The following is a 23,085-nucleotide window of genomic DNA, read 5'->3' on the forward strand; positions in this document are numbered from 1 at the left end:
GTAGCCTAAGTTGGCCTTAAACTTCTGCCTCTCTCTGTTGAGTACTGTGATTACAAACCTGCAATCCACCAGACCTGATTTAGCATCCTTTCTTGGTTGTCCTATAGATGTCTCAGTTCCCACATGCCCCAGAGTGACCTCTGACCCACTCATCCAACACCTGCTATCCCGTAGCTACCCTGCCTAGCTAAGAGCCGGCTGGCATTCCACTCACCTAAAGCTGCTCTGTTGTGCCAAGGGCCTGACAAAGTTTCTCGAATGAAGTTGACACTCAGAGCCACAGTTACTGTAACCACCACAGAAAGGGAAGCCCAAAAGAATGATTTTCTGGAAGGAGGTAGGGAGAGAAGTGAGTCAGAGAACAGGCCCCTGGATTCGGGCCTCAGTAGCACCCTGCACTAGAAACCGCCAGGCAGAGCTGGCAAGATACAAATAGGGTGGTGAAGGCTGCTGAGGTTCAGCTAAAACATCAGCCCTGGGACTAGAAAGATGATGGCTCACTGACTAACAGATCCTCCTGAGCCCACATCTTTAGTCCTATCACTTGAGAGACAGAGGCGGAAGGATCTCTGTGCATTCGAGGCCAGCCTGGTCTACACAAAGTTCCAGGCCAGCCAGGGCTACATAGCAAGACTGTCTCCAAAAAGAGGGCGTTCTTTCAGAGGACCTGGATTTGATCCCTAGCACCCACATGATGGCTCACGACCATCTGTAACTCCAGTTCCAGAGGCTCCATCCAATGCCCTCTCCAAGCACCATGCCTACAAGTGGAGCATAGACATTCATGCAGGCAAAACACGTAAATGAGTAAAATAAAGATCAAGGCTGAACTCAATCGAGACCCTGGATTTTGGTTTCTGAGGGGGGCATATAGTCTCTAAATGTTTCCCTTCCTCTGTCAGGCTTTCAGATGCATCCATTCTGCACCCATCCTATGCCTGCCTACTGTGCACGCCCAGCACCGTGGCCCCACTGTGCACGCCCAGCACCGTGGCCCCACTTGCTGCCCTTCTAGCACATTAGTCCTCACCACACTTCTATCCCACTGTCTCTGCTAGGAGGCCGCTTCAGTAAACCAGGGGGCTCTGCCCGTTTTATTCCCTGCTATCCCTTACCTCTTATAATAGTTCCTGCAACACAGTAGGAATTCAAAAGGCATTTTAAGACTAACTGGATTCTTAGCCGTACACATTTGAGCACTCTGTCCCGGAGACTACCCTGAATACCGTCTAGCGTCTCACTTAGCCCATTTCATCCTCATCGCCACCTGTGAGGCAGCACAGTCTCCCCACAGCTGACACTGGTTTCAAGAAGCACCATGTGGGTGCTGGGAACCAAGCCTGGTCCTCTGCAAAAGTAACAAATGATCCTCAGTGCTGAGCCATCGCTCCAGCCCCCTCCAAGATCTTCTCTCTCCCTCTCTCCCTCTCTCCCTCTCTCCCTCTGTCCCTCTCTCCCTCTGTCCCTCTCTCCCCTCTCTCTGTCCTCCCTCCTTCCTTCTTTCCTTTCTTCCTCTCTTTTTATCCCTAGATGAAAACACACAGTCTCAGGCTGGAGAGACAGCCCAGCAGATTAGACTAGATGCCTTCCCAGAGGGCTCATTTGGATTCCCAGCACCTCCACAATGACCCATAACTGTCTATAACTCCAGTTCTAGGGCATCCAGCACCCTCTTCTAGCCTCCCAGGACACCAGGCACTCGTGTGTATACAGACAAACATACAAGCAAAGCAGCCATCCACACAAAATAACAGTAAATAAATCTTAAAGCCACATATAGTCATAGGGGAGTGACATGTCTCTGGCTCCAAGCCTCAGCCATCACGAGTTCAGAATGAGCTCAGATGGAGGAGAGAACGGGTCAAGGAAGAATGACAAGAGCAGCAGAAAGCTCTGGAAGACGCTGCATAGCTCTCGAGCCCAGCGCTGTCCGACACACTTTCCTTTGGTTATGGGAGAGCTCCGTGAACGGATTGCAGAGCCGCACTAGCCAAAGCTGGCCACTGCTGTACTTCGAGTGACAGGTGTGATGAAGGACACAGTTTGTTCTGTTTTTTATTTTGAGGTTTCTTCCACCCCACCTTCACCCCCATCCATCCCATGTCTGTAACTCAGGCTGACCCAGAGCTCGCAGTCTCCGGCATCAACTTCCCATATGCAGGAGTTACACCATCAAGCACTTCTAGAAATCACCCTTTTTTCCTCTTTCTTGAGCTTGCTGTGGAGACCAGGCTGACCACAAACTCACAGAGATCCTGGAACTAAGGGCATATGCCACCATGCACGCTTGTTTGTTTGTTTTTCTTTTTTGGTTTTTCAAGACAGGTTTCTCTGTGTAGTCCTGGCTGTCCTGGAACTCACTCTGTAGACCAGGCTGGCCTTGAACTCAGAAATCTACCTACCTCTGCCTCCCAAGTGCTGGGATTAAAGGCGTGTGCCACCACTGCCCAGCACAACTTTTTTTAAAATTACATTTATTTGTTTGTTTGTTTATGTGCATGCACTAGCCACAGTACATATGTGAAGGCCAGAGAAACAACAACCCTTGGGAGTAATCCCACCATCCGGTCCCTGGCGGCAGCAAATGCCTTTCTTTATCTGCTGAGCCATCTCACACACTCGTTTTACTTCTTCTATTAATTTACTTCTTCTATTTAAGTTTTAATAGATACCAACCATTACTGGCTCATCTGAGATAGCTTGAGCCCTGGATTCAATCTGGTGACTGGCTTTGTGTCACTCATGCTGCAGAGACAGATGAGGGAGGAGACATCTGTTTGTAGCCAGGAGCTCTGAAGTTACTTTGTTTACATAACCCAGCTAGGGCCACACTTTCGCCTACACAGTTTGATGCCTGTCAGATGAAGTAGAGAACAGGCAGGCTCCTGTTGCCTTGGGGTACCAGTCAGAATGGTTCCTCTGTCTAGCTGCCTCCTGAGACAATCTGTCCCTGGAGAGTTGGTACCCAGTGTCAAGTCAAAGAGACTGAACTGTCTCTGTCCTCCGGATTTGCTTTTGGCCTCGTTCAGGATCCTTTTAGGGTGGAGTGTACATGACGGATCCCACTTGGTCCCCAAGGGCTTTACGGGGAATCCGTAAATATGTGTTGCAACGAATAAACAAGGGGCAGAGCCAAGGCAGGGAGAGGCTTCTGGTAACAGGGAGCCTGGCAAGGGAGGGGCTCTTACTCATTTCTTTTGACCATTTAGGCAAATGCCCTCAAGCCTGGCAGTGCCCAGGGATCAAAAGGAACAATTTGTTTTTTGAAAGTGTAGACCTCACTCTCTGCTCTTCTGATACGTGTTTAATGAATGGCCAGGGGTCAAGAATTGTCATTTTTGGTTGGGTACCATGGTCTTTGATCCCAGCACTTGGGGAGCAAAGACAGACAGACCTCTGAGTTCAAGGCCAGCCTGGCCTACAGAGTGAGTGCCAGGGCAGCCAGAGTTACACAGAGAAACCCTGTCTCAAAATACCAAAAAAAACCCAAAAAAACAAAACAAAAAAACCCTCTTTTCCTCTTGGTCTCTTGTTTCTCTCTCACTCTTCCTTCTTGCTCATGCTCTGTCCCCTCGCCCTTCCCCCTTCTCTCCCCATTCCCTTCCCCCCTCACCATGTGCTCGGCCCCTACTCCTCTACTTTTCTTCTCCTCTACTTCTCTCTCTCTCTGCCTTTTTCTGCCTATACTGCCCTCTTAACTACCCTCCCTATGCCCTGAATAAACTCTACTCCATATAAAAAAAAAACCTAATGTTTTAAAAATTGTGATTTTTTTTTTTTTTTTTTACAAAGATCGATCCTTCCTAGCCAAAATCTGATGCTAATAAAAATGTAGAAAAATACTGATTCAGGGTGAGGCTAGGAAGGCAGGTAGGTTTTGTAGACGGAAAGAGGTTGCCCCAAAGGGAATTCAGAAGTTGAGAGAAGTTTAGATACATAGGCATCTGTGCTGCTGCGTGTTTTCTCTTGCCTTGCAGAAGGAAAGGGGAACTGAAGCCCATGCCCAGCCTGTCCTCAGTCAGCGGCTAGAAAGTTTGACCTAGCAAAAGCCTCAATCCCAGCTGGTCCAGAACCCTAGGTGGAAGACACAGAAGAATCCTAGCAGGACCTGGAGGGGCAAACTATAAAAACCCCACACATTGGGGCTGGAGAGATGGCTCAGCAGTTAAGAGCACTGGCTGTTCTTTCAGAGGACCCAGGATCAATTCCTGGACCACATGGCAGCTCACAACTGTGACTCCAGTCCAGGGGATCTGGAACCCTCACACAGACATGAATATGTGATGGATACATGAAGGCAAAACTACTAAGGATTGCTGGGCGGTGGTGGCGCACACCTTTAATCTCAGCACTTGGGAGGCAGAGGCAGGCGGACCTCTGAGTTCCAGGCCAGCCTGGTCTACAGAGTGAGTTCCAGGACAGCCAGGACTACACAGAGAAACCCTGTCTTGAAACACAAAAACAAAAAACACTAAGGATGATGGATGAAGGTGTGCGCGCTGAGCTATCTCACCTGAGCATGCATATATATATATATATATATATATATATATATATATCCCACCCATGTGTCTCCTGGGAGCCATCTCCAGCTGGCCTCACTTCTCTAAAGCCAAACATCTCAGTCATTTGCTCCACACTTCCTGTTTGGTGCTTGTTTCTTGATTGTCACTCTCCAGTTTGTAGCTGTGCAAGTGTGGGTGTAGGAGATGGGCTGGGGACTTATACTTCTCTGCCTTTTCCTTCTGAGCTGGGAGGGCTTTCACTTCCTCCCCAGACTCCCAGTTCTGCCTTCTAAAGGCTGTTCGGGCCAGAAGACACCCCCACCCTTGGATGTCCTCTCTGAACCACAGGAAAACAGAACTCACTGTCTCCAAAGTGCCTTGCAGCTCCTTAGGAACAAAGGGAAGTAGTGGTGGGGTGCTCTAGGGTGTGCTGAGTAGTAACTGAGACAGGCAGAGGGGCCCACTCCCGCTCTCCCAAGATGGACGGGAAGGCCTCAGTCCTGCCTGGCACCATGAAAAGCTAAGTGGGGGTCTTCTCGTTCATCAGAGTCTTCTGCCCCAGAATCCCACCAGATAGGAGTGATGCTCAGCCTGCCTCAGATGCCCTCAGCTCTGCCCACTGGGCACCTACCACAGGGGAACACTGAGCCACAGAGCGGCTAGGGATCTAGCAGCTGGGCCTGACAGCTAGCTTCCCACTGTACCTCTCTGAGCCTCAGGATCCTTGCAAAGCTTTATGTCAATCCAGTAGAGGATTAAAAATATTTGCAAAATACAGGGTGGTGGTTAATACCCAAAGTCCCAGCGCTCAAGAGATAGAGGCAGAAGAGGCACAAGTTTGAGGACAGTCTGGGTTATGTGAGACCCTGTCTAATAATGATAATGATAATAATAATAATAATAATAATAATAAAGAAAATATACACAGGGGTACCAAGCTGAACTTGAGGAATGCTGCCTTCCAGGCAGAAAGAAAGCCTGGAAGCCATTGTCTCCATGACCAGCACAGGATCAATCTTCCCAGTGTCCTTGGTCTCTCTCTATGTAGTCGAATAAGTCCTTAGCCCCTAAAATAACCCGTAGAGAAGCAGTTTCCCAGTTCCTCCAGAAGAGACCAGGCAGGCTCCTGGGCCTGAAGCCAGAGCCCACAGAGAGGCCCAAACCCACAAGGCAGAGTCCAGCGAAGGCAAACACAGTGCCCCTACCCTCCGCCTGGTCCACCTGCTAATCAGGGAGGGCTGGGGCAGGGGGCGGGGGCACAGTTCCAAGAGGTCCCACATCCTTTGCTGTCAAACTCACAGGACTGGGGTGGATGTGGGTGTTGGCATTCTGCATGCTAGGGCTAGTTGGCTAAAGGAGTAAGTATGTGAGGCGGGAACATCCGTGACTCAGAGCCCATGATGTCAGACCCTTCTCCGTCAGGTCACTGTCATTACACGCGGCACAAGATTTAGTAGAACTAAGGAGAGCCACACGAGGTGCCACAACTAAAGCAGAGAGAGCCAGTGGCACAAAGGACTCTTCAGAAGGGACTACTACTCCACTAGGGCGCGCCCTCTGGGTATCTCTTTTTGGAGCGACCCGGGATGCGGTTGAGTAAGACTGGGAACACTGGGAACCAGACACCAGAGTCAGGTTTCAGGAAAACACACTGTCCTATACTCAGACTTTAGGTAACTGTCCAGACACAGACAGGAGCACGCAGCGAAAGGCACTCGATGCAACAGGGGGCGCGCGAACCTCCACCGCGTCAGCACAGGTGGGTCAGCCCAGGCTGGCACCCAGTACCAGCGGGGCTCACTCTGCCGACGGAACCAGACAGTGTCACATTCCCCACGCCCGCTCCGGGTTCCTCTTACCCAGCGCGCGGCAGCTCCCGAGGACCAGCGCGACCGCGGGCGCGGCCAGCAGGGCGACCAGCAGCGTGCAGCCGACGGCCAGCATGCTTCCTTCTACGCGGGGCGGCGGGGCAGCTCCGCAGCCGGGGCCCGGACAGTCGCCGTTCCACACTCAGCTCGCACTGCGAGCGCTCGCCCCGGCGTGGCTCAGCTCGGTGGCGGCGCGACTTCCCTCTTGCACGTGACGCACAGCAGCGGGCCGTCCTGGCAACAGCGAAACATTTGAGGAACCGGGGCTGAAGCTCCTCTCGGCAGCCCCGGCTCCGGGTTACGAAAGAGGAGTAGGATGGCGCAATCGCCCAGCGCTCTGGGCCACCGGAGGGGGTTACTTCCTGCAGCCGCGCCACACCTGAGCTTCCAGGGACCCCCACAAGGGCCCCTCCCCAGGTTTTGACGCTGAGATAAGGGGAATTAGCCCCCTTCTCCCCTGCCTCCGCGCTTCTGTTTGGGTTTTGCTTTCTTGAGTACCAGCCAGTAGCTCTGGCTGTTAGAGGGCAGAGCAGTGTCCCCGGTGCTTACAGTAAACAAACAGGGAAACCGAAAAGACACTGATGTCTGTTTCGACACCAGAGATTGTGATTTAATTGGTCTAAGGGAAAACTTAGGCATCCAAAACCTGAGAAAAAGATTTCCTCTCACCTTCCAGCGGAGGAGCGCTCTTTGAAGGCTGCTGCAGAGGCAATGAAACCAGTGTGCACTTTTGAGTCTGGCACAGAGACACATGAGTTACCCTCCTCAAGATTGCTATCCCCAATCCGGAAGTCTCAGTTTTCTCACCTATTAGAGATTCATTTTTAAGCCCATGATGAAGATTCCTGGAAACACTCTCTATGTACCTGGACCCTAAGTACTCAACGAGAAGTCGGGCCTTGATTACCTACCCATCATGACTTGACTAGACAAAAAGAAACTGGTGCTTACTATTTACCAGAACCCACTAAGGTTCCCTTCCGAGCTATAGAGCTTGAAGCTACAGGGCAGCTTCCCATGCAAATGCGGAGGGAAAGAAACACACTGAAAACAAAATTTAAACGACGGACCCTGGACCTACATCAGTATGTTTTCATGTACTTTTCCATTTTGGGCTTCAGACTGATTAGAGTCCATGGGGCAACAGGAATGGGTGTGTTGTGGCCGAACCCCTAAATAAGACACGACCCCGTTTAAGCAACAACATTCAACATGCAGGCCTCAGACCTATGCATCCAGCGCCCTCTGTGTGAGCCACCCGTAAACAATGGCAGAACCAAACATGTACCCAGGACAATGGGACTGGTTTTGATGGCACTTGCTCAGCCATGCCTAAGGTCAGAAAGAAAGGCATGGCTGTCCCCCTCTCCCTGTAGTGGGGCAGGCACTTGGGAAGCAGAAACAAATGGGTAGCTGTGAGTCTAAGGCCTTGTCTAAAAGATAGATATTTTTTTCTCCTGCTATTTAAAGTGGGATTGCGGGTGAATGTGGTGGTACACACCTGTAATCCCAAAACTCTGGATGCGGACGCAAGAAGATCCAGAGTTCGAGGCAAGCATAGTGGAATTTGCCCTATCTCAGAAATAAAATTAATTTCCAACAGACTCCCATTGTGGTGCCTCCTTCCTTTCTGTGGTAAATGGAGACCTGAAAATAATTGCGGAGAGACAAGTTGCTGGCCTGAGACAGGAAGGTTACAGAAGGCTGCCAGCTCAGATAGAGTTCAATAAAGGAATGCTGCATTCGAGAGCAGGCATCTCAGACATGACCTGGCAACTGTGCTCAAGTGCCTTCCCCCTGTTTTGATCCTGGGGGGTGGGGATGGGGATGTTCTATAGTCAGATGGGTCTAGTTCCCATCCCAGGTCTATTGCTTGCTAGCTGTAGGATTTGGGCAAGTTATAGTTAATTTCTCTGTGTTGTTTAGATTTTTCTCAACCCTATTTTTTTTTAAAGATTTTACTTATTTTATGTATATAATGAGTACACTGTAGCTGTCTTCAGACCTTCCAGAAGAGGGCATCAGATCCCATTACAGATGGTTGTCAGCCACCATGTGGTTGCTGAGAATTGAACTCAGGACCTCTGGAAGAGCAATCAGTGCTCTTAACCGCTGAGCCATCTCTCCAGCCCAACCTTGATTTTAATAATGGTTCCTAAACACTTGTGGAGAGCTTTTGGGGCCACTTGGCAGGAATCTGACATTGGCCAATGACAAGGAAGTAAGTTCAGGCAGGAATCTAATTTTAGGCTAAAACAGGGAAGTAATTTCAGTCAGTTATCTAAATCTTAGGCTAGAACAAAGAAGTAGGCCTCAGGCATTGACTATGACTGTGGGCTAGGACATGGAAATAGGCTCAGATATTTTGGTCATCCTGACAACCCCTTAGAATCACAGGAGTGATTACAGGACTTTGCCTATTGTCTTGCTTGTTTCTTGACTATTTGCATCTATTGTATTGCTAGTTCCTCAACCTAGAACTGACCTAAATATTTGCATTAATTAAAATGGTATAAAAGCAGATTGGGGAAAAAAATAAACCTGCCCTCAGTCTGAAAACTGGGGTCATGCTACAATATTGTCTAATTGTCTTTTTTCTTCTTAGTCCTCATTCTTGCACTGGAGAACATGTTGACTGACTGGGCTGGTCTGGTCAAACACTTCAACCTCCCTTGTAGCCCACCACCCACCAGAGGTAGTGAGAAAGAAAGGTTATTAGGATACAGGGAAGTGGACCTGTTTTAGAAATTGTTCTTTAGGCGGGCAGTGGTGGTACACATGTTTAATCCCAGAACTTGGGAGGCAGAGGCAGGCGGATTTCTGAGTTCAAAGCCAGCCTGGTCTGCAGAGTGAGTTCCAGGATAGCCAGGACTACACAGAGAAACCCTGTCTCGAAAAACATTTTTTAAAAAAATTGTTCTTTAAAGCAAATCTCATTTGCATTGTCAGGAAATGAGCAGCCCAGTTCACAGGATTCAGCAGTAGCAGCTCGATCCACTCGCAAATACTTCATGAATATACTAGCAGTCCAATTCAGTAGTGTCGGGATAACAAACACAAATCAGCAGTGGTACAACCTAGCAGAAACAGCCAGGCCTCAGCGTAATCTGCACGAGTCAGCAGGAGTGATTAGACCAGGAGAAGTTCTTTGCCATGCCTCTCTCAACAAAGTGAAGATCATCGAAGAAGACCAAGAAGCATTGCGAAGCTAGCTATGCAAGCAAGCCTTTTTCACTGTCCACTGAGTCCTAGTTATACTCCCTCCAAATATCATGTGTTCTCAAATGTGTCTTGCCTCATCATGTGTCTTGCCTCAGCACGTGAGTCTGTCTTAGCAAAACTCCATGTGAGTCTATCAGCTGACAGCACTCTGCCAATCGGCCGAGTCCACAGAAGCAGCAAGAAGCCCTCAGAGCACCACCAGAAGTTTTTTGATACGTTTCCCTCTATGAAGTCACAACAAATGGAGCTCAACAATGCAATGTAAGGTGAACCAATACATACATGGAGTTAGAGAAGAATTTTTCATCCTTTTACGTGTCTGCCTTAGCAAAACATCCTTTCACCTGTGTCTGCTTAAGGAAAACACTCCTTCACGTCACGTGTTTGCCCCAGCAAAACACAATCCTGGGCTGGAGAGATGGCTCAGTGGTTAAGATCACTGACTTCTCTTCCAGAGGTCCTGAGTTCAATCCCCAGCAACCACATGATGACTCATAACCATCTGTAATGAGATCTGATGCCCTCTTCTGGTATATCTGAAGACTGTGATCATGTATTCATATATATATAAAATAAATAAATAAATCAGTAAAAAACAAAAACCACCATCCCACACAACTGACTTTCCAAAGAACCCATAAGTTTCTACTTTGTCTCTGAGCCTTTTACTGATTTATACAGTAAAAATTTATAATATACAAAGAATTAGTGTTGTGCTTCAAGTGCTGGTGTGATGGCTCCTCCCTTTAATCCCAGCAGTTGGGAGGCAGAAGCAGGCAGATCTCTATGAGTTCAAGGCCAGCCTGGGCTATATATAGAGTAAGTTCCAGGTCACCCAGGGCTACACAGAGAGACCACCTTCACTTTGCCCCCCTCTTTCCTGTACCAAAGCCTTGCATGTAGGTAAGTTTCTGCAATGATTTTTGTGGTTTCCCATCTCCATGCCTTATTCAAGCTAGTCCTTTGGCCAGGCCCTCCCTTCCCTTAGTCTTACACCCTACTCAGCCTTCACACTTGTCTCTGATAGGCATGGTGGTCAATGATTGTAAGTCTGGCACTCAGGAAGCTAAGGGGAAAACTTGGCAAGGTCCTGGCCAAGCAGGACAAGATCCTATTTTTAAAAAAAAAGCCAAGCGTAGATGTGAACACATGTATTTCCAATATCCAGGGAGGAGGAATAAGATTACTCCAAGTCTGAGTCCAGCCTGATCTACTTAGCAAGTTAAAAAAAAAAAAAAAAGCCAAGCATAGACTTGGCTATCTTCTCCAGAAAACTGAATGGTCTCTTCCCTCAATTCCAAGTTGCCTGTCATCCACAGGTTAACCTGGGTGTCAGATTCCTGTGTTCCTCCCAAATGCCACGTGACCTTGTTTACCACCCTGACTTCCCTGTCACTCTGAAGAATTCATCTCTCTATCCTCCTGCTGAGCAGGGCCCGACACATACTGAAGATCTAGATCTTAGGTAAGGAAAGAGATTCCTCGGGGCCCTGAGCAGTCTCTTTCCTCCTTCAAAGCTTCCTGAACTCTACACTTAGTGGAAGTTCAGTTTTCGAGCCAACATTCCAGGTTGTTATGACAAACACTGATAAGGAGAGAAAAAATCACACCTGTGCGTGTGAACTTTGCTGACAAGCCCCACAATCCTGCAACCTCCCACCCCAAGTCAGACTCCTGTTATCTGTCCCCAGGAATTATCAGCTCCTCCTGGGTGCCTGCCAACCTCAGGAAAAGACCCTCCTATTGGTGTAGCGGTGCATCAGATAAATCTCAACTTGGGAATGAAGACATCTGGCCTCCAGGAAGCATAAATGAACGGCAGGTGAGGCTAAAATACCCTGTGCAGGGAATTCAGACAAGCCACTGTGACTGCAGCAAAGGAACACAGGGCTTCACATCCAAACCAGGGCACCTCTCTCAGGACATGATGATGCTTTTTTTCTCAAGGATATAGATGCTTTTGAAATTCTCAGCCCTGAGAGCTGGGAAGTGTTGTCAACGCCAGCTAGGCTCAGAGAGGTGAGGTAACATGGTCAAGACTTCATAGCTGCTCAAGTCTAGGCTGAGGTCTGGTCCAGGACTGACTGCAGGACAGCTGTCTAGCCCACCACAGTAGGCACTGAGGAACTGCACAGGGGGGAAGAGTGGGTTATAGAACTTGGTTTAGGGACAACGCTTGCTTCTTCAGGTCCCCAGACTCAATCCCTTTTCTGCATTAAGTGTACCTGCAGTTGCTGTTCATGCCCCCTAGAGAGAGAAATCCTTGGCTGACTCAAGCAGCAAGCAACCCCATCTCACCTTTTACCTGAGACTTCAGGATGTTCACCCTCTGGCCTAACTAAAATTAAGCTCCTTAAAGTTTGCCTATTAGAAGCCTTAAAGAATAAAGAAAAGGTATAAGATTCTTTTTAGTCCTCTCCAAAAGGGATTTTGTAGTCATGGACTCTGCTTCTCTTGCTTACTAGACAAGGAAACCAAGGACTCCAGCGGTGAACTGTTTGCCAAAGATGAATATGGACAAGGAATGTGAGATCCCAGCTGTGATGGTTTGCATACGCTTGGGCCTGAGAGCAGCACTATTAGGAGGTGTGGCCTTGTTGAAGTAGGTGTGTCAATGTGAATATGGGCTTTAATACACTAGTGCTAGCTGCCTGAAAGTGAATATTCTGCTAGCAGCCTTCAGATGAAGATGTAGAACTCTCGGCTCCTCCTGTACCATGCCTGCCTGGATGCTGCCATGCTCTTACCTTGATGATCCTGGACTGAACCTCTGGACCTGTAAGCCAGCCCCAATTAAATGTTGTCCTTATAAGAGTTGTCTTGGTCGTGGTGTCTGTTCAAAGCAGTAAAACCCGAACTAAGACAGAAGTTGGTACCAGGACTGGGGTATTGCTATGAGAGGCCTGACCATGCTTTTGTTTGGAAGAATGTGGATTTGGGGAGTTTGGATTTGGAAAGGAGTAGAATCCTTTAAATGGGGCTCAATTGGCTATCCTAGTAGGATGTGGAAGACTTTGTAGCTGACAGTCATTTGAATTGTGTGGACCTGGCCCAAGGGGTTTCAGTGGAGAATGTCAGTATGTGACCCAACTCTACCATCATCAGCTGACATCACCCACAGAGACGGGGCTGCTAAAACCATCCTCAAAAAAAATTATAAGCCCCCCATAACAACTTTAGAACATTATGTTGTTATAAAGGTCCTCCTATAATACTGAATGTTATGTTTTCATTATTTTATTTTGTTTGTTTGAGACAGGGTCTCACTGTGTAGCTGGACGACCTGAGGTTTTTATAACTGCAAAGAAGCACCACAATTAAATGAGATGTGCATACACAGGGGAGGTGGCTCGGGTAGCAAAGAGCTTACTGCTCAAGCAGGAGGACCTAGGTTTAGATCTCTTGACCTCATTAAGTGCCAATATTCTGGCTATCCAGTGAGACCCTGCCTAAGGAAACAGCATCAAGAACAGTAGCAAGAAACCAGACATGGTTGTTCACACTCAAACCTGTAACCCTAGCTCTGAAGAGGCAGAAACAGAAGGGTCTGTCGCTACAGCTCATTGGCCTGCTAGTCAGTGAGCTCCAGGTTCAATGAGAGATACTGTCTCAAAACAGAAGGTGAGCCAGGCCTTGGTGATGTACATCCAGAAATCAGGAGGCAGACACAGGCAGATCTCTGAATATGAAGACAGCCTGAGCCGGGCAGTGGTGGCGCACACCTTTAATCCCAGCACTTGGGAGGCAGAGGCAGGCGGATTTCTGAGTTCGAGGCCAGCCTGGTCTACAGAGTGAGTTCCAGGACAGCCAGGGCTACACAGAGAAACCCTGTCTTGAAAAAAAAAAAAAAAACCCAAAAAACAAAAAGACAGCCTGGTCTACAGAGACAGTTTCAGGACAGCCAAGGCTACACAGAGAAATGCTGTCTCAAAAATAAATAAATAAATAAATAAATAATAGTAATAGTAATTAGTAAGGTGAAAGGCTAGAGGTACAAGTCAGAAGTTAACTGAGAATGTTTTCTAGCATTTGCATGGGGTGTTTTCCCACAACTGTTTATAACACAACACCAGGGGACTCAACCACCTCCAATGGCGCCAGGCCTCTGAGGACACCAAGCATGCATGTAGTACACAAACATATTTGCAGGCAAACACTCACATGCATAAAATAAAAATAAAACATACGTGAGGCAAGCCAGGACTACATCGGGAGACCCTGCCTGAAAAATAAACATTAAAAGAAAAGACAGAGTAGTAGCATACATCAGTAATCACAACACTCATGGGCAGAGGCAGAAGGATCAGAATGCTGTGGGGTACTCACCCGAGAAGACTTGTTTAAGCCAACAGACATAGGTTTAAGCCAATAGAAAGTCTTTATTAGTCAGCCAGTGACTGCACTGGGTGTTTGCGGTCCCAGTGGAGCCCTGAGCCTTTCTCAGGGAGCTTTTACAGACAAAAAGCATGCTCTGGATTGACACACTTCAGTTAACAACAGTTAGTGGGAAACAAGACTACAGACGCTAAAAAGCAAGGTTAGCACATTTAAAGACTTTCCCATACCTGTGGACTTTGTGGATTACACATTTGTTTTAGCTGTGGCAGATGGCACTGTCTACATGCTGAGTTTTACAACCTGAATGGGACCTCCATCATGGAGTCAGTTGTGCTAAGGTCTGGGGCCCTGGACCTGTTACACACAAGTTCAAGCTACAGGCTGATTTCAAGTCCAGGGTAAGATGAGGCCATGTTTCAAAATAATAATAATAATAATAGGAGGAGGAAGAGGAGGAGGAGGAAGAGGAAGAGGAAAAGGAGGAGGAAGAGGAGGAGGAAGAAGAGGAGGAAGAAGAGGAAGGGAGAAGTGGGAGGGGGAACGGTCCTTATTACAAGAAACAATACATGTAGTTCCTAGGAACCAGACTACATGAGCTTATTTCCACTGCCACTTACTAGGATTTGTTAAAACATTACTTCACTTCTTGGTTCCTCATCTTTAAAAAAGGAGAAATATCCAGCAGGGCATGGTGGTACATATCTTCTTGCTTTGTTTTGTGTTCTGTTAGTTTGTTTTTTGTTTTTCCTTTGAGACAGGGTTTCTCTGTGTAGCCCTGACTGTTCTTGCACTCACTCTGTAGACCAGGCTGGCCTTGAACTCAGAAATCCGCCTGCCTCTGCCTCCCTAGTGCTGGGATTAAAGGCGTGTACTGCTACTGCCTGACACAATTTCAATGATTTCTTTATTTTTTTAATGTACATTGGTGTTTTACCTCTATGTATGTCTCTATGAGAGTGTCAGATTCCCTGGAACTGAAGTTACAGGGAGGTGTGCGCTATACAGGTAGGGTGCTGGGAATTGAACCCAGGACCTCTAGAAGAGCAGCCAGTGCTCTTAACTACTGAGCCATCTCTCCAGCCCTTGATAAACATCTTTCACATGCGTATGCTTATAGATACATACACATCATTTAAAATAATAAAACTTAAAATAACAAACTCAAAATAAAATAACAAACTCAATACAAAATGTTGATAATGCCAGGACATGTGCGTAGCAGGCACAAGACTGTGGTTCCATAGTGGGAAAAAAAATCAACTAATAAAAGTTTGAAACTGGAATCCTTATACATGACTGACAGGAATACAAATGGTGTCACTTTGGAAAACAGCAACGTTCTTTTTATGACTAAACATAGAGTCAGTCACTGTCTTAGTTAAGGTTTTACTGCTGTGAACAGACAACATGACCAAGGCATGTCATATAAAGGACATTTAATTGGGTCTGGCTTACAGGTTCAGAGGTTAGGTCCATTATTATCATGGTGGGAGCATGGCAGCATCCAGCCAAGCATGGTACAGGAGGAGCTGAGAGGTCTACATCTTCATCTGAAGGCTGCTAGCACAATACTGACCTCCAGACAGCTAGGATAAGGGTCTTAAGCCCACACCCACAGTGACACACCTACTCCAACAAGGCCACACCTCCAAATAGTCCCACTCCCTGGGCCAAACATATACAAATCATCACAGTCACCATATGACCAAGCAACTCCATCTCAAGGTGTATGCCCAAGAGGAAAGAAAACATAGTCCACACTAACTTGCATAAGATTACCTAAGCAGTGTTGCTTACAACAGTCAAACAGGAGCCCGCGATGTCCATCAACGTGGAGACAAGCACTCTGTGTACACAACAGGCTAATGCTGGGCCATAACATGAATAATTTTTAAATTTCATTTAATTATTAATTAGTTAATTAATTAGCTTATGTGTTTGGGTGCATATATGTCTGTGAACCAAGTGTGTGACTAGTACTTGTAGAGACCAGAAGAGGGTCTCAGGTCCCCTGGAACTGGAGATGATTGTAAGCAGCCACATGTGCCGACCTTAACTTAAATGAAAGAAGCCATCAACAAATGCCCACATATCTTCCATTAACAAGAAAGTTCAGAACTGAAGCCAGATGTGCTTGCCTGCTATCCCCCAGCACTCAGGGGGCAGAGGCATGAAGATCAGGAGTTCGTTAATAACTCATCTGTCACCTATGAGGCTTTAACCATAAAGCATGTACTGGGAGCAGGGGGGGGGGTAGCATGCACTAGGGGTCATTCCCAGGCCTCACTTCCCCATCCACATGAACACGTACTCTCCCTTGCCTTGCCCTGTGCACACTCCTGACCACAGGAACCAGGATGTGCTGCTGGTACTCCCTGCAGCCTAGTCAACCCTACCCTCTCTGGCCAGGGCCAGGTAAGGATTCTCCAGAGTCTAGGGAAGGGTCAACTGCCAATACTTGGAGCCCCCATTCTAGCTAGAAAGTGGATTTCCTCACATCACTGTCCTTTCTGTCCCAGTGGGCAATTTTCAAAGTCCTTGTCCCCACAGACAGCCCCACAGGGACAAAGCAAGCAGCTAAAGCCTAGGCCTCGTGGCTTGTGCCTGGATTATTATCGCCTCTACTTACCCTGTCTACTGGATCAACTCACCCGCTACCTCTACCTTGGTTCTCAGTACTGCCATCCCCAAACTGTAAAAGTATCTTTTATTCACCTCATGTAACTGTCTTCTCAGAGGCTTACTGCTAAATAAGCCCATCCTTTCTAGGGATTTCTAAGCACTGGCTGACTGGTTCAACTCAGCTGTTCTGGCCCCAAACTCCTCTCCAGGCTGACTGATTCAATCTGACTTCTGTCAGCTTCTCACTGAATTGTTCTACTTGGCTTCGAACTAACTCTGGCAATCTGTTCTCATCTGGCTCGTTCTCATTCTCTGGTTCATTCTGTCTTCACCTGTGTCTGTCTAGCTTGTTCTCTCTGCAACCTTCTTTGTAAAACTGTCCCCATAAATCTCTCTCTGAACTTGACAAATTGAACTGCCATGAACTCCACTCTGTTCACTGCCTCTCAACCCCTTAACTCTAAACTGTCCCAAACTCAACTGATTGACTGAACTCAGAAATCTGCATGCCTCTGTCTCCTGAGAGCTGGGATTAAAGACATATACCACCATGAAAGGACCTGAGCTTTTCTTTATCTGAAACTTGCTTTATATCAGGCTAGCCTTAAACTCAGAGATCTGTTTGCCTCTGTCTCCTGGGATTAAAGGTATATCTTTCTTTCCTCTGAATGGTATTTATCGGGTCTTGCTGACAGCAATATAGCAATGACAAAGTTAACTAATGTGCTGTAATCCTCAGAACTAGATTTTGCACTGGGTTGTGGTTTGGGGGGTTCCTCTGGGCAGGAGTGTGCATGTATCTCAATTTGCTTGCTACCTGCAGCCAGCTACTGCTGACCATCATGAATTGTTTCTGTTCAGGTATAAGGTGTTAGTAAATGGATTTACTCTCACGGCCCAAGACCATTTGTATCTCTAAGTAGACCAGCAGGAAGGGTTAATCTTTTTCATATAATTATTCTTAAGAAAATAGGTCATAATCATTGGATAAATAAATGTTCAATAATCCAGAATCAATACACACTGATCTGCTACTATTTTTAAAGTGGTAGTGTGTCGTTTGCCTAAATGATGTGTTGAAATAAGCAATTTCTTTATTCTGTAATAAAACTTAACTGCTTAACTAATTTTATTTGGTTTTATTTTATTGGAGTCTTGAACACCTATATATCTGAAGTTGGTTTTGAACTCCTGATCACCCTGTTTCTACCTTCAAGTGCTGGGGTTATAGATATATATCACCATGCTCAGATTTAACTCTGTTGTTGTTGTTGTTGTTGTTGTCGTTCTGCTTTTTTGAAACATGTTTTCTCTATGTAGCCCTGGCTGTCCTAGAGCTCACTATGTAGGCCTAGCTGGCCTCAAATTCAGAGACCTTCCTGCTTCTGGCTCCCCAGTCCTGGAATGAAACCCATGTGCTGACTTACAGCTCTAACTCTTGATCTTAAAGTAGCTTGAAATTTGGGGGTGGTAACATATGCCTTTAACTCCAGTACTTGGGTGGCAGAGGCAGGCAGATCTCTGTGAGTTCAAGACCAGCCTGATCTACGTAGTCATCTGGGACTGCACAGTGAGACTATGTTGCAAAAAAATATATAGACAGACAGAGATAGAGAGAGAGAGAAAGAGAGAGAGAGAGAGAGAGAGAGAGAGAGAGAGAGAGAGAAATAGATAGATAGATAGCCTTGGCTAACCAGGAACTCATTCTGTTTATCAGGCTGGCCTTGAATTCACAGAGATCAGCCTACCTTTGTCTCCTGAGTACTGGAATTAAAGGCATGCACCACCACCACCAGGCCATTTCCCAATTTTTCATTCTTTTAAATTTATCCTTTGCTCACAGGATCTTGACTTGGGGCTCACAATGTAGAATATGGGGGCTGAAGAGACGCTCAGCATTAAGAGCATGCACTGGTCTTTCAGCAGACCCAAGTTCAATTCCACACACCCACATCATGCTGCTCACACTACTGCCAACTTCAGTGCTAGTAGATACATCGCCCTCTGCTGGCCTTTGTGAGAAACTGCACCCACATGCCTACACTTCCACTTATACATAATTTTAAATCATTTTTAAAAGAATATAATTACAATCCAAGAGTTATAACCAATTTTATACACCAGATATAGAAGCAAACAAAGAAGGATACTCTCTTTTTAAAAAAGGCATCATCAGGCCATTGCATTTGATGAACACTTTTTTCTCACAAGTTATTAAAGTATTATTTGTTTTGTTTTCTAAGACAGTTTTGCTATATAGTTGAGACTATATAGTAAAATGTAAAAATGTACATTTATGTATGTGTGTATGTATGTATGTATGTATGTATGTGTATGCATGTGTGTATGTGTGTGTATGTATGTGTCCTTGTAATCTTCTTGTCTTAACCTCTTAAGTGCTGGGATTATGAGTGGGAGTTACCTCTCCTAGATTAAAATACTTATTTTGGGGCAGGGAGGTTTCTCAGTGCCTGCCTTCAAACCCAAGGACCTGAGAGAGGTTGATCCTGGCAATCCAAGTAACGGAAGAAAAGAACTGACTCCCACAGGTAGTCCTCTGACCTCCACATACATACATACTGTGGTGCACATCTCCCCAAACCCTCACCCAACACACCCCACACAATAGACACATACATACATACACACACATACACACACATACATACATACACACACATACACACGTATGCACATACACACATACACACACATACACACATACACACACATACACACATACACATACACACACATACACACATACACACATACACACATACACACATACACACATACATACATACATACATAAAATGTACAGTTTTTTCAATCCCTTTCCATGACCTCTGCTGGTTTCTTCTTATGTACGTAATATTCGATGCACTCATTTCCCCAGCACATGCGTGCTGGGTCCTGGCCAGGGGTTCTGCTCTGTGGTGAAGCATCTGTCTCACCTGTGTGAGGCCCCAGGTTCCAGTCCCAGTAATAGCAAAGTGATGCAGTGTTTGTATATAAGCTATGTGTAACTCTCCTCCCTTCCTCCACGTGCATGTGTGCGTGTGTGTGTGTGTGTATACGCGAGCATGTGCATGTGTATTTCAGGGAATTGCACCCAAGGCTTGATTCATGCTAGGCAAGTGTTGTATCCCAGAACTATACCACCACCCTCAATACGTCTAATTTTATTTTCAGATTTTTCCCTCTTCTCCTCCCTTCGTGTGCCCCCCCCTCTCTCTCTCTCGCTCTCGCTCTCGTTCTCGCTCTCGCTCTCTCTCCCCCCCCTCTCTGTATGTGTATGTGTGTGTCTGTGTGTATATGTGTGTGTCTGTGTGTGTTTGTGTGTGTATGTATGTCTGTGTCTATGTGTCTATGTGTCTATGTGTGTGTGTATGTGCGTATGTGTGTGTATGTGTGTGTATGTACGTGTGTGTATGTGTGTGTATGTGTGCATATATATATATGTGTGTGTGTGTGTGTGTGTGTGTGTGTGTGTGTGTATGACATAGCTTATATACGGAAGTAAGAGAAAAACTTGTGAAAGTTGATTCCTCCCTCCTGCTATCACATTGATTCTGGGATCACAGTCAACTCGTTTAGTTCGATAGCAAGCATCTTTACTATCTGTGTTAGCCCTCTAGCCCAGTAACCTAAGTTTCATAAGTCAAGAAGTATGATCAAGAAAATAATAATCTCTGGCCAGTGGTGGTACATTCCTTTAATTCCAGAATTATGGAGGAAGAAGTAGACAGATCTCTGAGGTCAAGGCCAGCCTGGTGTACAAAGTTCCAGGACAGCCAGGGCTACAGAGAGAAACCCTGTCTCAAAAAAAAAAAAAAAAAAAGAAAAGAAAAAGAAAAAGGGAAAAAAAAAAGCTCTACCCTTATTTACAGCCTCACTCCTCAGGGTTTCTGTGACCTGACGTTGGCCTTGGCTCACAAATACTAAATGGGAAATTCCAAGAATAAGTAATTCTTTGTTTTTTGAGACACGGTTTTTCTGCATAGAGCTGGCTGTCCCAGAACTCAGCGATCTGTCTGCCTCTGCCTCCCGAGTGCAGGGACTAAAGGTGTGTGCCACCACTGTCAGGCAAATAAATAATTCTTAAGTTTTAAACAAGCCGAATCTCTCCAGCCCTTGTCATTCACCCTGACAAGAATCCTCCTTGTGTGCAGTGCATCCCAGCAATGTGCTACCCAACCCTGCAGCCATTTGTAACTTTCAAAGAGGCCAAAGCTCAAACCTTAGGCAACACCCTCGGGGCTCATCGGGTCACTTCATCTCCTCACGTAGGGATGGACTCACAAGAGGATGTGTAAGTACAATGGCATGCAACGGTTTAGCAGGAAAAGTCGCACTGGGCCTCAGTAAATGGCTCAGCTAAGCCTGCTGATCTGACTTCTATCCCTGGATCCCACAAGGTACAAGCAAGGAGAGCGCTGACTCTGCGGAGGTACACATGCATAAACTAAGGAAGTTAAAATGAGAAGCCACATTCATTCCTTGTATTACACTCTTCGGTTACAGCAGTTTTATCTCATTGTTCATCAGTGTTGACCTACAACCATCTATGTGGATTCGTTTTCTTGTTTATTTATTTATGAGTATTTTATGTTTGTTTCTTTGCTTGCTCGCTTGCTTGTTTTTGCCAACTTGACACAAACTAGAGTCACTTAAGAAAAGTGACCCCCCTGGCCAGGCAGTGGTGCTGCATGCCTTTAATCCCAGCACTTGGGAGGCAGAGGCAGGCGGATTTCTGAGTTTGAGGCCAGCCTGGTCTACAGAGTGAGTTCCAGAACAGCCAGGGCTATACAGAGAAACCCTGTCTCAAAAAAACAAAAAAAAACAAAAAAAAAAAAAGAAAAGAAAAGTGACCCCAACCAAGAGGTGGTGACAGCACATCCCTTTAATCCCAGCAGTCGGGAGACAGAAGCAGGCAGATCTCTGTGAGTTCTAAGCCAGCTGGTCTACAGAGTGAGTTCCAGAACATCCAGGTTACACAAAGAAACCCAATCTCAAACAAACAGAGTGACCCTTAATTGAGAAAATGCAATGCCTCTATTAAATTGACCGATGGGTATAAATGTAGGGAGCTTTCTTAATTTATTATTGATGTGTAAGGACCCTGCTCACTATGGGCAGTATAGTCCCTAGGCAGAAGATAGCCGAGGAAGCCTTGTTGTGGTGGTTTGAAGATGCTTGGCCCATGGGAAGCGGCACTACTAGGAGGTATAGCTTTGTTGGAGGAAATGTCACTGTGGAGACAGGATTTGAGGTCCTATGATCAAGCTCTGTCCAGTGCAGAAGAGTGCCTCACACTAACTGCCTGCAGAAGAGTCTCCTGGCTGCCTTCAGATCAAGATGTAGAACTCTCAGCTCCTTCTCCAGCACCATGTCTGCCTGGATGCTGCCATGCTTCTTGCCTTGATGATCATGAACTAAACCACTGAAACTGTAGCCCAGCCCCAATTAAATCTTGTCATTTATAAGAGTTGCCTTGGTCATGGTGTTTCTTCACAGCAATAAAAGCCAAACTAAGACACATGGGAAACAAGCCAGCAAGCAGCACTCTCTACTTCAGTTCCTGCCTCCAGGTTCCCGCCTTGAGTTTCTACCTTGGTTTCCCTAGATGTTTGGTAACCTGTAAGACTTTCTTCTCCAGGTTAATTGGTTGTACTACTTGTGGCAGCAATTGTTCCACATAAAAATTGTTCCATATAAATTGTGGCAGCAATTTATATGTTAAACTATATCATACGTATCTACGTAGAGAAAAACACATACGGAATTGACCTTTGGATATCTACAAGGTCCATCTTAAGGGAGTAGGCTATAAAAAAAAGTTCCAGTGTTACCACAAAGACTGTACAATGCCAATGATGCTTGTCCCATCAAAGCCACTAGATTCTCCACTCTTCGGCTGAAGTTGTGGGCTGTCACCTTGTAGGATATCAGTCTGAATTCCTGCTCTTGTTGCAAAAACACAGAACCAAGACTCCTGCTACTGTGCTGACTCCTTCAGGCCTAGCCCCCACACAGTCACTGTGATGCTGGACACTAACTGCCACTGCCGCTGCCACACCTGTGCTGAGGACACACTTGTCTGGTACCATCACCCCCACTGATGCTCCTCCCAGCCAAGGGAAGAGCAAAGCATGTCCTCCTCCTCTGCCTGTCCATCTAGTCTTCCACCATGACTGTCACCGAAGGCACTTAACCAGAACTCATGTGGAAAGAATCAAGGGAAAGTTGCACACTGACTAATTCTTGCTGTGCACCACAGCAAGAAAGGGCTTTGCTGCTCTGATCCTCATGTGTACCTGAGCAGGCCCTGAGGTGCCCAGATTGTAGGTTCAGCATGATTCTGAGTGCTTCTGAGAGGTGTTTGGGATGCCTGTGTGGGTCAGTAGACCGAGTGAGGCAGGAGTCCTTGCAGTGGTTGTAGCTCATCTGACCCATGGAAGGCCTCAGCAAGACAGGAAGCTGAATCCCTACCAAGGAAGAAGGGAATGCTCCTGCCTATGACCTTC

General features: G+C 46.5%; 1 protein-coding gene across 2 annotated transcripts in view; it reads right to left on the reverse strand.

The window, feature by feature from the left end:
- Positions 1–6,449, reverse strand: part of Il6r (interleukin 6 receptor) — a 51,179-nt gene extending 44,730 nt beyond the window's left edge. For both annotated transcript variants that reach the window (XR_003709450.1, XM_028753187.1), the window contains exon 1: positions 6,365–6,449. Coding sequence is in view for 1 of the 2 variants with exons in the window: in XM_028753187.1 (XP_028609020.1) it covers positions 6,365–6,449 (85 nt within the window). In the remaining variant the exon portion in view is untranslated. The remainder of the gene's footprint in view (positions 1–6,364) is intronic.
- Between the last annotated feature and the right edge of the window lie 16,636 nt (positions 6,450–23,085).

This window comes from Grammomys surdaster, unplaced genomic scaffold, assembly GCF_004785775.1.
Source record: "Grammomys surdaster isolate TR1022 unplaced genomic scaffold, NIH_TR_1.0 125946, whole genome shotgun sequence".
Classification (NCBI taxonomy): domain Eukaryota; kingdom Metazoa; phylum Chordata; class Mammalia; order Rodentia; family Muridae; genus Grammomys; species Grammomys surdaster.